This window comes from Halichoeres trimaculatus, unplaced genomic scaffold (assembly GCF_033239565.1).
Source record: "Halichoeres trimaculatus isolate MK-OKI-2021-1 unplaced genomic scaffold, fHalTri1.1 fHalTri1_scaffold_13, whole genome shotgun sequence".
In the NCBI taxonomy this organism is placed as follows: Eukaryota; Metazoa; Chordata; class Actinopteri; order Labriformes; family Labridae; genus Halichoeres; species Halichoeres trimaculatus.
Window position 1 is genome coordinate 5,375,112 of NW_027437191.1, and position 16,615 is coordinate 5,391,726.

Here is a 16,615-nt window from a genome sequence, read left to right on the forward strand (position 1 = left end):
AAACAAGCCCTGAATGATCAATATTTGTCCTGTTTTTAAATCTAAAGAATTCTTTGAAAATTTCCTTCCATCTTCCTAGTGTCATGTTTCAGCCTGGGGCTGCTCTGCACCAATCAGCAACAGTTTGTGTGTTCAGACATTTTAAACTGAAAATACTTCACTCCTCTTTGATCCAAGACTTGAATTAAGTGTTTTGTACATAGTTCCTCACAGTTTTTTAGCCTTTAGCCCTGGTTCTCTTGACCTCATAGAAGCATGGAAGTTCATATTGCAGTGAAAATCAAGTCAACATTGAGTAAAAGCAAAAACTGTCCTAAAAATCAAATCAGCTTATCTTAAGTACAGGAATGTGAAGATTTTGTAAAGATAGAACCATAAAACTTTTTTCATGTGTTCCTTATGCATCAGGGTACCTAAAAATGTGTTGTAAATTTTCCCACCTTATTTTTAAATGTTTTTTTTTTTTAGTGTCTTTTAATGTTATTTTAATGTCCTGGAATTCAAAATCTTTATTTTGGGACCTTAAGCAGATATGAGATTAAAATGCGATTAATTAGATTAATGAATTACAAATCATGTAATTACCTGACAGCACTTGCACTCTGTGTGTTTATGCTAGCCTGATGCTAGCAGCCCCTCCTCCTCCTGGAGACAAAGTATCCACTGTGTTCCCTCCTCACTCAGCCATTAGACATTACCATTAATGTTTCATGGTAAAAATGCTCTTGAGTAGTTAAAGTAATCCAACAAAAACTTATTTTCTTATTTAACCTTACTTAGAAGATTTGATTGCAAACACTTCTGGGTTAACAGTGCAGAACAAAGAGAAGCTATTGTAAAAACAGAACAAACATTGCAACCATGAGCAGGGCAGTTGCAAGGAATTCTGGCTGGCCTAAGACTGGAAGTTAAACACCGGGGTATTTGCTGTGCAAATTTTACCATTTTAAGCTTTAAAATTGACAGCTTGTTCTGTAAAGCTGTTTATGTTTTTACTGTAGTTATTATAATATTTCTCTAGTAACCACAGCTGCCTATTTTTACCGGGAAAAAAAAGGAAAACTTTTTCTTTTTTTTTTTTGCAGTGTACATACTGGCAACACACACACACACACACACACACACACACACACACACACACACACACACACACACACACACACACACACACACACACACGTACAGAGAGCAGCAAGAGCTATGTTCACTTTTCAATCCAGCTGTTGAGTTCATTTGAAGCTTTCTTTTCTTTACAGTTCACAAAGGGAAGACTCCACCCGTGACTTTAAAAGTGAAATGATACAAATATTGGATTAACACTCACCGTGCCTCACTGTCCTGCTCTGTCCTCTAAATCAAGATGGCAAATGAAAGAAATACTTTCACTTTCAGAGCTTCCTCTCTGTTCTCATTAACCGTGTGTGTGTGTGTGTTTGTGTGGGTGAAACTGAATCAAACTTGGGAGCTGTTTTCTTTAAAAGACTTTCAGAAACAGAAACACAGTTTGACATCAGCTCCTTCAGGTTCTGCTGGATCTAGGTCTTTAAAGTGACAGGAGACAGTCAGCTGTCCATAGACTGTGTTCTCCCCCTCTGACTCTTCTCCCTTAAAAAACTCAACCCGATCAGCAAACACAAAGAACTGGGGGTGAAAGCAGAGAGACAGCTTTTCACATACACAGCAAATTCCCCTTAAACTTCCAGTGTTAGACCATTTTGGAGTAACGTGCTAAATTCTTGGTTTTGTTTTACAGTTTCTAACTCTAAGCTGGTGTTAAATCATAGTACTGTGGAGTGACTTTGCAGTGTTGATAAAAAATAACACCACACAGTCTTACTTTAAACACTCCTCAATCATGGTTGCAATAACTAAGTGTTTTACAATAAACCGTCCTTTGATCAGCAGTTAACCAGGAAGTTGTTTGTTAGCAAACCTTCTCAGGAGAATTTCATTAAAAATAATCAAAATCAATCAATCAAAATGAAACTGAGGTCTTTGGCAAGAACTGCACTGTTTTAAAATTGAGACAAGTGATTTCACTCAAACGATTTGAGTCATGATGAATTAAATAAAAGGTTTAAGAAGCTTCAACTTCATTGCTAAAAGTAACAGACTTTAACTTCACTGCACTGTAAAAATAAACTACTGGTCAGACTTAGTAAAACTGTTTCCATTGGTAACCCACACAGATTTTTCAAAAACTGTTTAATGCTGGACTAACATCAGTGGTTTAAGTCTCATGTGCTTAGTAATTTGATTCATTTTAAATCATCACCTCGTATTAATCCAACTCAAAATTCAGACAAGCTAGCCTAAAATTTTCAACTTTTCAATTAAATATTCTCTGTAACCAAACTTCATAAAAACTGCTTCTTTACATTTTAGGATAATGGTTTTAGCAAAGTAATTTTTTGCTGTTTGGTAACAGTGAGTGAGGAGGTAACCCAGTGGATATGAGACCCTGCTGTACATGAAGGCACAGGCTGTATGTGCTTGATGAATTAAGACTGCTTGTCTGTGCTTCACGGCACCAGTTGGCTACCCTTGCTCAATGGTACAGACCAGCATCTGTGTACCTCATAATACAGATTTGCTGTCTGTGTGCTGCATAGCATTGAGTGGCTGTCTGTGTGCCACATGTCACAGATCACCTGTCTGTGCTTAATGCTATAGACTGTCTGTACACATGCTACAGATGGACTTCCTGTGTTTTACAGCATGAATCACTGCACCCCAATCAAAATGCTGTCCCAGTAGTGTTATTTCAAAGTTAACTAAAAAAGATTCACTGTGACATATAGAGCACAGACAGTCAGTCCGTGTCATGAAGCATAGCTATCTATGCTGCTGTGTGCAGAGCACAGACAGTCTGTGCTGTTGAGGACTAACAGGCAGTCAGTGCCATGTGGAGCACAGACAGCATATGTCCCCATGCACCATCCCAATGTACAGCAGAGTGTCATATCCACTGCATTCCCTCCCCACTCATGGATACAAAACACCATCACAACAAAAATTACTTCCTTCAATCTTTTATTTTGTTAATCATTACTCTGTATATCTAATGGTGAAATGCACTTGAATAGTTTAAGTAATCCAACAAAACTTTGTCTTTTTTTAATTAAAGCTGGGGATGTCTTTTTTTATCCTAGTTACACATCAACTGTGAGACAGATTCTAAATAAATTAAGAAAATCACATTGTACTTTTAAAAAACTGATTTGCATTGTTATTTCATGAAAGAAGTATTTGATCACCTATCAACCTGCAAGAATTCTGGCTCTCACAGACCTGTTAGCTTATCTTCCCCATCATATATTATTTATTCAGCTACGTGTTAACTCTGGGCATAGGTTTGACTCTCGAGCTGGATGGAAAAACTAGTAAGTGCAGGATGTAAATCAGGCGTCATCTCCCCAGAAATGAGCAACAACTCAGTGAAATAAATGAGCAAGACAATACTTACACTTGTGGATATTGAGTAAAATGTTTAATGAAATACATATGTACATTTGATCTCTTAGTTGTTTGTTTTTTTACAATAAACAAACAAGGTTTCAAATAAATTGATAAAAAAATAAATCAAAGTTACAATTGTGGAGTGTTGTGTGTAGAATTTCTAAGAAAAAAAAAGATTTATTCCATGTTGGAATAAGGCTGTAACATAACAAAATGTGGAAAAAGTGAAGAATGGGCAGTATTTTCAGGATGCACTGTTTATAGTGTCTCATAAAATCAACACAAAGTCAACCGGCTTCATTCAGAGTGGCCGAGGAGGTTTACCCCCCTGCTGTGTGTTGGTGTGAAGAAGAACAGAAGTGTCCTTAATTTATGAACAAAGGTGTTAAACTTTTTTGGAGCTTAAATCTTTTTGCACATTCAGGGCAGCTGTAAGGTTTTCCTACTGTGAGAAAGCTGATGTTTTGTCAGATATGATTTGCGTCTAAATCTTCTTCCACATCCAAAGCACTCGTAACGTTTAGCGTGATCAAGCATATGTGCAGTCAGGGCTGAGTTGAGACTAAATTTTTTCTGGCATTTAGTGCAGCTGAAACTTTTTTTACTGCGGTGGACAACCATATGTGCAGTCAAGCCTGAGTTGTGACTAAATTTTTTCTGGCATTTAGTGCAGCTAAACAATTTTTCTTCATTGTGGACAACCATATGTGTAGTCAGGTTTTTTTTTAGAATAAATTTTTTCGGACATTTAGTGCAGCTGAAAGGTTTTTCTTCATGGTGGTGGAGCACCATATGTGAAGTCATGTCTGCTTTGCGACCAAATTCTTTGCCACATTCAGTGAAGATGAAACGTTTTTCTTCAGTGTGGACAACCATATGTGAAGTCAGGTCTGATTTGCGACTAAATTTTTTTCCACAGTCAGTGCAGCTGAAAGGTTTTTCTTCAGTGTGGACAACCATATGTGAAGTCAGGGTTGAGTTACGACTAAACTTTTTGCCACAGTCAGTGCAGCTGAAAGGTTTTTCTTCAGTGTGGACAACCATATGCGAAGTCAGGTCTGATTTGCGACTAAATTTTTTTCCACAGTCAGTGCAGCTGAAAGGTTTTTCTTCAGTGTGGACAACCATATGTGCAGTCAGGCTTCTTTTGCGACTAAATTTTTTACCACAGTCAGTGCAGCTGAAAGGTTTTTCTTCAGTGTGGACAACCATATGTGCAGTCAGGCTTCTTTTGCGACTAAATTTTTTTCCACAGTCAGTGCAGCTGAAAGGTTTTTCTTCAGTGTGGACAACCATATGTGCAGTCAGGCTTCTTTTGTAACTAAATTTTTTACCACAGTCAGTGCAGTTGAAAGGTTTCTCTTTTAAGTGCACAAACCTATGTATATTAAGGTCTGCATTGCGACTAAATTTTTTACCACAGTCAGTGCAGCTGAAGGGTTTCTCTTTTGAGTGAACAAACCTATGTATATTAAGGTCTGCATTGCGACCAAATTTTTTACCACAGTCAGTGCAGCTGAAGCGTTTCTCTTTGGAGTGTACAAACATATGTATAGTAAGGTCTGCATTGCGACCAAATTTTTTTCCACATTCAGAGCAGCTGTACGTTTTTTCTTTTGAGTGAACCAACATATGTGAGGTCAGATGACGTTTTAGGTTAAATACTTCCCCACATTCAGAACAGCTGTAAGTTTTTTCTTTTGAGTGAACCAACATATGCAAGGCCAGATGACGTTTCAGGTTAAATACTTCCCCACATTCAGAACAGCTGTAAGTTTTTCTTTTAAAGTGATCTAACATGTGTCCACTCCAATCGAGGTCGTTCTCAAATCCTTCTCCACACTTTGAGCAAATGTAAGGTCCTTTTTCTGGGAGAGAAACCACATGATTGGTTTTAAGCGATTCAGGACAATTGTGTGACTCTACAGTCTCTGTTTTATTGTTTGCAGCAGACATTAATTTTTTAGGACAGTCTCTGCTCTCCTCCCAGTCACCTGCTCTATCTGCAGTCCCTGATCCAGTATCCAAGGAGGCTTCAATCTCTGATCCAGTATCTAGGGAGGCTTCAATCTTAACCTGAATCTCTGGTTGTGAATTTCTTTCTGGATCTGAGCTCCTCTCTGGTTCTGGTCTTCCACAGTCCTCTCCACCAGCTGCTGTTTCCATATGGTCAGTTGGTCTCTGATGAAACAGTGTGGACTCAGGTTTCTCTTCATCATTTTCACTCTTCATATGAACTGAAGGGAACAGGACCTTGGTATCAGCCTCCTCCAGTTCTTGAAGCTGCTCTCTGCCCTGACCAGTCCACAGTTCCTCCTGTTCCTCTGTAATGAGTGGGAACTCATTATCCTCCTGTTCCTCTTTAATGAGTGGGGACTCATCATCTTCAGTCCCTGATCCAGTACTTGAGGAGGCTTCAATCTCTGTTTCAGTATGTAAGGATTCTTCAGGTTTGGATCCAGTATCTGACGAGGCTTCAATCTTAACCTCAATCTCTGGTTGTAAATTTCTTTCTGGATCTGAGCTCCTCTCTGGTTCTGGTCCTCCACAGTCCTCTCCACAAGCTGCTGTTACCATATGGTCAGTTGGTCTCTGATGAAGCAGTGAGGACTGAGGTTCCTCTTCATCATTTTCACTCTTCATATGGACTGAAGGAAATAGGACCTTGGTATCAGCCTCCTCCAGTTCTTGAAGCTGCTCTCTGCCCTGACCAGTCCACAGTTCCTCCTGTTCCTCTGTCATGAGTGGGGACTCATTAACATCATTGTGGACATCAGGTTCTTCTTCTAAGTGATTGCCCACCATGTCTGAGTGACTTTCCATATGTGTAGTCAGATTTCTTTCATCACAGGGACAAGGTTTTAAATTTGAGTGACTCCATCCATGTTCCTTCAGATCTTCTTTGCAGCTAAATCCTTTATCACATACATGACAGAGGAATGGTTTTTCTTGTTTTTCTGTGAGTTTTTCTTGTTTCTTTTTCAATTTTTCTCGTTTTTTTGTGAGTGTTTTGTTACGGATAACGTGAATTGAAAGATCGCATTGAGTCTTAAACCTTTCACCACATTCACGGCAGCGGTGAGGTTTTTCAATCGAGTGAGCAGTCCTATGTTTAATCAGAGCTTTTTTACTGAGAAATCCACGCCCACATTTACAACAGATGAAAGGTCTTTGGTCTGAGTGTAAAACTATATGTTTTTCCAGGGAAGCTAGATAGTGATATCCTTTACCACATTCGGGACAGGAGTAAGGTCTTTCCCTTGAGTGAACCCTGAAATGTACATCCATGAGATGTACACTGCAAAATCCTTCTCCACACACAGAGCAGATGTACGGTTTTACTCTGTGACCAAGTATGTGGTTTTTCAGATATCTTCGAAGGATAAATGTTTCACCACATTCAGAACAGCTGAACAGCTTTTGAGTCCGAACCTGAATCTCTGGTTGTGAATTTCTTTCTGGATCTGAGCTCCTCTCTGGTTCTGGTCTTCCACAGTCCTCTCCACCAGCTGCTGTTTCCATATGGTCAGTAGGTCTCTGATGAAGCAGTGAGGACTGAGGTTCCTCTTCATCATTTTCACTCTTCATATGGACTGAAGGAAACAGGACCTTGGTATCAGCCTCCTCCAGTTCTTGAAGCTGCTCTCTGCCCTGACCAGTCCACAGTTCCTCCTGTTCCTCTGTCATGAGTGGGGACTCATTAACATCATTGTGGACATCAGGTTCTTCTTCTAAGTGATTGCCCACCATGTCTGAGTGACTTTCCATATGTGTAGTCAGATTTCTTTCATCACAGGGACAAGGTTTTAAATTTGAGTGACTCGATCCATGTTCCTTCAGATCTTCTTTGCAGCTAAATCCTTTATCACATACATGACAGAGGAATGGTTTTTCTTGTTTTTCTGTGAGTTTTTCTTGTTTCTTTTTCAATTTTTCTCGTTTTTTTGTGAGATTTTCTTGTTTTTTTGTGAGATTTTTGTGACGGATAACGTGAATTGAAAGATCACATTGACTCTTAACTCTGTCACCACATTCTCGGCGGGGGTAAGGTCTTTTGATCGAGTGAACAGTCCTATGTTTAATCAGAGCTTTTTTACGGAGAAATTCACGCCCACATTTACAACAGATGAAACGTCTTTGGTCTGGGTGGAAAACTATATGTTTTTCCAGGGAAGCTAGATAGTAATATCCTTTACCACATTTGGGACAGGTGTAAGGTTTTTTCCCTGTGTGAACACTGAAATGTACATCCAGGAGACTTGGTGTGTTAAATACTTCTCCACAGACAGAGCAGATGAACGGTTTTGCTCTGTGACGAAGAATGTGTTTTTTCAGATATCTTTGAAGGGTGAATGCTTTACCACATTCAGAACAGCTGTACGGTGGTTGAGTCTGAACTTCAATCTCTGGTTGGAAATTTCTTTCTGGATCTGAGCTCCTCTCTGGTTCTGGTCTTCCACAGTCCTCTCCACCAGCTGCTGTTTCCATATGGTCAGTTGGTCTCTGATGAAGCAGTGAGGACTGAGGTTCCTCTTCATCATTTTCACTCTTCATATGGACTGAAGGAAACAGGACCTTGGTATCAGCCTCCTCCAGTTCTAGAAGCTGCTCTCTGCCCTGACCAGTCCACAGTTCCTCCTGTTCCTCTGTCATGAGTGGGGACTCATTATCCTCCTGGTCTGGATAGGGGCTCGTCTCCTGCTGCTCAGGGGGAAGCTCCTCTTTCTTCACCATTAGTAGCTGAACATCTGCAGGACACAGTGAACAAATAATAGATATTAGATCATCTTCCTGATGGAAATTCTGAAAGAAAAAAACTCAGGTATTTATTTTCAGCACTGCTGCTGAACTGTAATGACAATCTCATTTACTGGACAAATGATTACAGGAGCCTCCTGCTTGTTGAGACATTGATCTGAAAGAAGAACTGAAGGTAGAGTTCACCTGTTTACACACATCTATTAACCAAAGATATGGATTCATATAATTTCAAAGTAGCATTAGAGAAATTAGATCATTCTTTAGGAGGAGCATGTGCGGTGTTGAACACATGGGGCAAGAGTAGCACTGAGAGAAGCTGTGTCCTAACAGCCTCTAAATATAAATGTAAAGTGCCATTTGTACTCAAGCAAGACAAAAAGCCTAAAGCCAATAATCTGTGAATTTAGTGCACTAAAAGCTGCTAAAACAATAACACACACCTGGTACAAATGTCAAGACCAGTTCAAAAATTGCAACATTTTTTAACTGGTCTTAACCAGTTCCAGAATCAAAATTTTCCCTGTTTGATCTAAAACAGTGGTTCCCAACCTTTTCCAACTCAGGGCCCACTTTTAAGTCTCAGACATTTTCGCGGCCCACCCCCGACCGGTTAATACATAAAAACATACATCTTAAAACCTTTATAGATTAATTATCAATTTGACACAAACATAGTTTAGCCTTATCTAATGACACAGTTTACAGTCAGCTCCATCTTTTTATCTGGGCTTAAAAAAGTATTTCAAATTTATTAGACAGGCTGATGCACAGTAATATATAGTACATTTTATTCTAAAATCATACACTGGGTTGTAATATTCATACAATCATAGTTACTCATAGTTAAAATAGTGAGTCAAGACAAATGGTAATAATTTGTTTGTTTGCACCCCACACCCACCCACCTATGCTGATGCTCTCATTGTGCCCCCCCAGTCTGAAAGTCTGGACACGCCCCTGCACAGAGGTACAGTGTGGCATGAAGGTTTTCAGGTTTGATCTCTGAAAGCTGGAGGGAAACTCCTCTGCTGATTTTTAAAGAATGAGAGGAAAACAACAAAACTTTAACTTCTGTCCCAAAGAGAGCAGAAAGGTGACTCCTGGACGAGCGGGAGAAGGAAGCGATCAGCTGCAGTGTAATATGCACAAATGAACTCAGCGTAAGCACCGCACCGGTCATCATCACAGACTACACACGCTGATCAGGATGAAGTTTCAAGCAAATATACACCACCGAGTAAGAGAAAACGTGCATCTGCAAACACTAATAACACTAATGAATGATCAGGGTCAGCGTGGAGTTGTTTTTTCTCCAGTAACTGTGCATCTTGTGCACATCTGAGCAGAAGGCTGCTGTACGCGATGCTGAGAGCTGAGAACTGTGAATGGCAAATACCCACCAGAGCTCTGTCTTTTATCATTTTAGACCGTGACATGATCCAACCATGAGTGTGAGTTGTTCACATGAGAACACAGAGAGATGATTCGCTTCTGAAAGATAACTGTTTGATTCCGGGGCAGCGTCAAAAATGTTTGTGGCATTCTGAAAGTTTTAGTTGCATACAAGAGTCATGTGCAATGTAATTAACGTCTGAAACATCAGAAAAAGAAAAGATCATAATTCAGAAGGCATGGCAGCGTTTACTTTGTCGTGGCGGTGTGCCACGATCCTATACATGTTGGAGGCTCCACAGTCACTAACACAGCATCTATGACATGTTGCCACTTTTTTAATTTTACATAATTACATCCCCACCCTCACAGAAATCAAACTATTTTGGAAAAGCTTTGGCAGCCCACTTGCAGTACCTTCGCGGCCCACCAGGGGACCGTGGCCCACATGTTGGGAATCACTGATCTAAAAAAGGTTCCCAGTAGAGTTTCAAAATGCAAAAAAATAAAAATAAAAAAAAGGAAACAGGAGTAAGACCAAAAATAAACTAAAAGAAGAAATAGTAAACATGCAATTACATAATGACCAATTCAAATAAAATTGTACTGAATTCCAAGCACTTTCTAAGCAATTTTTGCGTCAGTCATAGTTTTACTCACTGTGGTGTGATTTTTCTCTGTAAAGTGAAGTGCAGCACCTCTATAGATCTGGTTTTAAAAAATTCCCAGAATAAGGTGGGAGTATAAACAACACACTTTCAGGTACCCTGAGGCATAAGGAACACAGGAACAAAGTGGTGTGGTTCCATCTTTATAGAATCTACATATTGTAGCACCCCAGATAAGCTGATTGGCATTCAGGCTGGTTTTTGCTTCTGTCACATTTTTTCTCACTGTGGACTCATTTTTCACTGCAATATGAAGTTCTACATTTCTATGAGGTCAGGAGAACCAAGTCTTAAGCCAGGTGTAACTCAACAATGTCTCAGCAATATAACATAACCAGAATGCAAGAAATTATTCACAAAAGAAAAGCAAATATTGAAATTTTCTGAATATTTACTGTAAAACAACAAAAACTGTGAAAAAATATGAACTAAACACTTAATTCAAGTTTAGGATCAAAGAAAAATTAAGTATTTTTTCAGAGTAAGTCCAGTACTCGGGCGTTGTATCGAAAACTCAAAAACCATCCACCCCTCTCTCTTAGTTGGTTTGATCCAAAGACGCTCGAGACACCTCAGAGACAGAGACAGATAATGATGCAGCACTTGTTAAGAAAGAGTCTATCAGAGCCTCAGCTGTTTTCTTTTTTTCCGTGTTGACACGACACGTCACCAGTCATTCTTGTACTGGTTAAAAAGTTGATCCATCCTGTGGTTGCCCTGATCTCTCTATCTAACATAAGCTCTGACATGCTCTAACGTAGCATCCTCTTCAATAAGGAGAGTTTTGAGCAGCGTGAGTCTTATTGTGAGAAGGCTGACTCTGAAATAGTGAAACGCGTGTCTTTGTGAAGTTCTGTCTGTCTTCGGTGTGTGATGTGCATACGCACTGCGCGTGTACGAGACGGCGCTCTCTCTTCAGAACAGGAGAGTTCAGGTGGAGGAGACTGACTGAGCCAGTGAAAGAGAGGGAGAATTCAATCCAAAATGTCTTGTTCAGTGACTGTGAAAGAGGAAGCATTAAAAGTGATACTCCGGGAGACGCCCAGCTGGAAGTGCTCATCTGTGCAATTCCATGTTTAAGCATTCACCTAAGGGTCTAAATATTTGCCTTTTTCAAAATTATATATGTAAAAACCCTGCTTTATTGGTTTTGAGTCACCTCCTTCAATGCCATGCTCAATCAAGTGTGTACGACCAGGAACATCTGCAAACAAACATGGAAACTTTTGATTAGTTCTGACAACTGTTGTGCGTGCTCAGAAGGTAAATGAGACAATAATTCATCGAACCGACACAAAGCCGACCATGGGTCAATGTGCTGTCCAAGGTACCAGTGTCATTGTCCTCGCTGCAGTCATAGACCCTGTCCCTGGTGCTGACATCACCTAGCAGTACTGAGCTTACTGTACATGCTGCCTTCACCTCTTGAGCGTAACACAGCTTTAACAAACTCATGGAACAGAGCTGGGTCTTTTTTCCCCCTCTAAGGTGTGGAAATGATGTAATTGTGATCAGACTGTTGCTTCAGGATTGTGTAAGGGCCAGTGAATTTGGCTTGAGATGGTGACGTCAACAGCAGGCAAAGCGCTAAAACCTGATCACCTGGCAAAAACCACCACATCTAAGAGGGAAGATCAAATAAGTCTTTCATTTTTTCTTGAGCTGGGGTTAGCTTTTCTGTGGCCAATTTCCTGGTGGCATAAAGGGGACGTCTGAATCCATTTAAATAATCCACCAGATTTTTGGGAGGTTCCGCTCCTTTAACTCCTTCGCAACTGTCGCTAACACATCTTTTACGTGATGCGCAAAAACTAGTTTGTTTGGACTAAACCCAGTGCTTTTTGAAGTGACCTCTCTTGCTGTCAACATCAACCAAGGTAAACCCTCCTCCCAGTCTTTACCCAGCTTGGAGCAGTATGCGTTCAGGAGTGATTGAAGTGTTTGGTGAAATCACTTTTAAAGTTCCCTGGCTCTCAGCATGATAAGCTGTTGCTTTGTTGTGTCACACCCAAAGATGTTACAGGACCTGGGAAAACAAATGCGAGGTGGTCTTGGTCCCACTGGATCATTAAGAAAAATATGTGATGCTGTAAATATTACATTGTTGCTAAGAACCATTAAGATTAATCTGCTTAATAACATAATCTGTAGGCCAGTGTAATGAAAAGTAGTAAACCGTGTGTTATGAAATATGAATGAAAGGGGAAGTGGAGACTGGAAGCTGTCGCAGCTACGTCTGAGAAGTGTGGGCGAATGAGTGCATGAGTGTGTGGTTAATCCAGGGTGTCTGTGACAGAGTGGAAAGTAGCAGATGCACCCACAACTGAACAAAACATTAAATAACTGTGTTGAATAAACTTGAAAGGGGCATACTCGTGTTTTCCTATTTAGGTAATAACAACGCCTGACCACTGAGGAGAGGAGGAGAACACGCCTGAACCTGCCCACAGCTGAAGACGCACACCCACACACTCAGGCTTTAGAGAAGATGAATAATGTTAAGACAGGCAGTGAATAACTGATAAAAGGGTTCAAGGGAAAGCTACTCAGGGGGACTTCTCTGAAGGATGCCTCTGAGACCTGTATCAGGGCCGTAGGGAGATTTGAGAGAAGAACCCAGAGCTCTGTCACACATTCTTGACTTGCTGTATTCAATAAATCTGAGTTAACAGAGAACTTTGATGCATCCTGGTCATCATCTCTCCGATTATCAAACATGCTGGGAATGGTGAAGAGGTAATTGAAGTATTTGGGAAATTCAATACTAAGACATTATTTTGAGTGACGAACTAAATCTGTAGAGTACCCTTCATGGTTTGAAAGGCAGTAGTGTGAGAAAATGCCCACTTATTGGACACAGAGTAACCTGCTCCTTCTAACAGGCATTGAAGTGTGGGAAAACAGTGAAATTTCAACTTGGATATATGATATAAACACCATTTCATTACAATCACTTTAGGAATGCCACAGAAATGAGAAACCGAGAGAGTGCTCACACCACAGATCTAGCTGTTATTGTACGTAAAGGATTAGAGGAGGTAACACGTGCTTTGGCTCATGACAGTGAGTATATAAACAGAACCTGACTTGGACCTGGATAGGGGACATACCAGTCACTGATCAAATGTTCAAACGGCTCAGACACCGTCACTACAGGACTCATAGGAGCCGGCTTTAATGTTTGGATAGGCTTAGGTGTAAGTTGACAAACATGACATGAGCTAAACGCCATTTCAGTCGCCAAAATGTACTGAAGTCAAGCCAGCACACAAGTAGAAACACATTGGCTGTTTTCGAATTCGCCTACTACATACTGCTTATGAAAGTAGTATGTAGTAGGCAGTGCCTACTACATACTACTTTCATAAGCAGTATGTAGTATGACTGTTCAGTTGGGTTAATTTTTGTAGTATGCTACGCTGGTCTTCAGTTCGAAGAAAACGGAAGTTGGCTACGGCTGACTTTTTTTCCCCAAAAAAACTTTATTGAAAATGTACTAAATAAACAAACCACGAGTAACTTATCTGCAAATATATTGCCAGAGAGAGCATTTTATCTTGACTTTCAGTGGTGGAGATGATGAGGATTTAAAGATAACAAAAGAAATGGCTCTTGTATTTATATTCCTCTGCTACTCTGGTCTCCTGCTTTGCTCTCTGCCATTTTCACTTCTGATATGGGACCAGGTGCGTTGCATTGTGGGTAACAGTATGCGAAGCACACTGGTCCGATGCATACTGTGGATTTTTCCCGATTCAGTACGTCATCCAGGTGTTTTTCTCATACTACAACTCTGTTCGCATACTTCATACTGCATTTTGGTCGAATCAGTAGGCACTGCTAGTATAGTATGCAAATTCGAAAACGGCCTTGGTCAAGCCAGCCCACACACGTTGTTTTGTGGTGCGCACATATATGGCACATTACGGTAATAGCGGCAAACACCTACTTTCAAAGTAAAAGCAATCTGGCTGATAGAACAAGACATGAGAAAAAAATCAGTTTATTCTGATGTGGAATTTCAAAATAAAAGCCCTCTAAATTTTCAAATCTCACTGTATTTTCTCTAAATATAGATTTATAATTGTAAAAAAAAAACTGTTGTTGTAACGGAATCTTTCCACCTCAGACTGATAGTACTTGACCTCAGGATGACACTTAGAAAAAAAATAATCTCATACGGATGTGGAATTTTTAGAAATAAAAGCCCTCTTAACTTTCAAATCTCACTGTATATACTCAATATAAAGATTTTTAATTATTAAAAATCTGTAGTTACAACTGAACTATTCCACTTTGGACTGATAGTACTTGACCTCAGGATGACACTCAGGAAAAAAACATTTTTTTTAATTGTCCAGTTAAACCAACAGATGTTTTATTAATTATAATCTAATTATTGAGAAAATACATTGAAATTGAAAGTTAAGAGGGCTTTTGTTTTGAAATTCCACATCAGAATGAGCTGGTTTTAATCTGAGTTTAATCCTCACGTTTTGTACTATGAGTCAGATTGCTTTTCCTTTGAAATGAGGCGTTTGCCGTTATTACCGTAATGTGCCATATATTCGCTCACCACAAAACGACGTGTGGGCTGGCTTGACCGAGTGTTTTTATTTCTGTGCTGGCTTGACCTCGGACCAAAAACGCGAACGAACGATTTTGATGACGTCGGCTATAAATTGTTCTATAAAACAGAAAAGCGTAACTCAGCTTCATACTCAGTTGCCACGTTCAGTCAGTGATTAAGTTCGGCTAATATCGCCCATGTGCTTCGTTTTCTCCCGAACAAATCATTCACGAACACATCACTGATGTAGCACTGCAGTTACCCTGTTAGCATGGAGGATATATCATCCGTGCTAACTTATTAGCAGCCCTTGATGTTTTTAATCGTGATTTACTGCACTGTTAATGGATTTGTTGACTCGTGAGGGATGACAAGCACGAGTGACAAAGCCATCTGTGGAAATCGTTTCAGAAAGTCTGAAACAACTTCCACTGGAGACGTTACATTAGTGTTAGCAGAGATCGACTTCAGCTTCTGCTTAAAAATGAGAATAAGGCCTTTGACTGACGACTTTTCGCGGATGCATCTTCCCAAAACGGTTTCAGATAATCATGAAAAACTTATCTGATGATGATATTTTGACACAAACACTCACATATATATAATCGTTTATAGAACCAAACAAGGATGAAAACATAGTTTGAGGTCAGAGCTTTCGCCTTTAAACACTGATTTATCGCTCGATTCCCAAAAACATTATCACACACATGTTCAGAAACCAACCTGCTCTGTGCAGCTTTATCTCAGGTATTAAAATCACATCCAGTAGTTCACTTTGTCGCTGGAGCTCCTCTTCGTATCCAGACGGTGTTCTTTGTTCGTCCATGTCACTGATAACCGCAGCGAGCAGCCGCCGCTCGAATAAATCTTCAAGATCCTTGAATCTGGACATCTTTTCATCCAAGAGTCGAGTACATTAGAAAACTAAAAGCTAGTGTCTTTCTCCGAGGGGATTTTCTGTGTTGTCTGACAGAAGCCTTTCAGAAAAAGGTTGACTTTGGGGGGGGCGTGCCAACATGGCCGAGTGTGTGGACACTTTCCGCCGAGCTATGAAAAAAAAACTTGTGAAAAGCGGTTAAAAATTTTGTATTTCCTTAGTCGTCAAACGTCTTCTGAGTTTTTCAACGAAATTCAGCAATTCTCAAGACAAATGTGACTCAATGTCGATCCGAAAGGAAAGTAAAAGCGTTCTCAATTCCAAGCAGAAGCAGCCGTTAGTAGTGATGGTCCACTGATACCCGAGGCTCCGACACATGCGCCGTAGCTCATGAAGCAAACGTATCGAAGCACTGTGCCGGAGCGTGTATCACGTGCCGAGTGACGTACGAAACAGTTGAGTGACGTATGAAACAGTTGAGTGTATCGATCTATCGATTCACTGCTGTGGCTCGGACATCAAACGAAGCACCTGATTGGCAGAGGTTCGGTTTGACAGTTACATTCAGTACTGAAGATCCAACATAACATGACAGACTACTCTGAGTAAAGTAAAACAGTTATTGTAGGGCTAAGCACCATAATATGAGAATCATATATCACACAGAATCATGTCACATAAAGGTGCTTTGTAGTGAACTGCTACTATAATGGACTCGTAACTGGCATTTGTGAGTTCAATTCCTGTCCAATCATGCCAATGATAATATATTTTAATTAACAATATTAGACACCTGGCGTCAAAATCATCATCAAAATCTTTTAAGCTATGTGATATTTAAATTTGTTTTAGGGTGTAATATGACTACTGTCAGGCTTAAGTATGGAG

At 40.0% G+C, this 16,615-nt stretch overlaps 1 protein-coding gene across 1 annotated transcript; it reads right to left on the minus strand.

The window, feature by feature from the left end:
* Positions 1-3,224: 3,224 nt before the first annotated feature.
* On the minus strand, positions 3,225-16,113 carry LOC141802419 (uncharacterized). The gene is made up of 2 exons (XM_074685972.1): positions 15,574-16,113; positions 3,225-8,207 (listed from the first exon to the last, which is right to left on the minus strand). The coding sequence occupies exons 1-2, from the start codon at positions 15,740-15,742 to the stop codon at positions 3,880-3,882; spliced, it is 4,497 nt and encodes a 1,498-aa protein (XP_074542073.1). The 5' UTR covers positions 15,743-16,113; the 3' UTR covers positions 3,225-3,879.
* Positions 16,114-16,615: the final 502 nt, after the last annotated feature.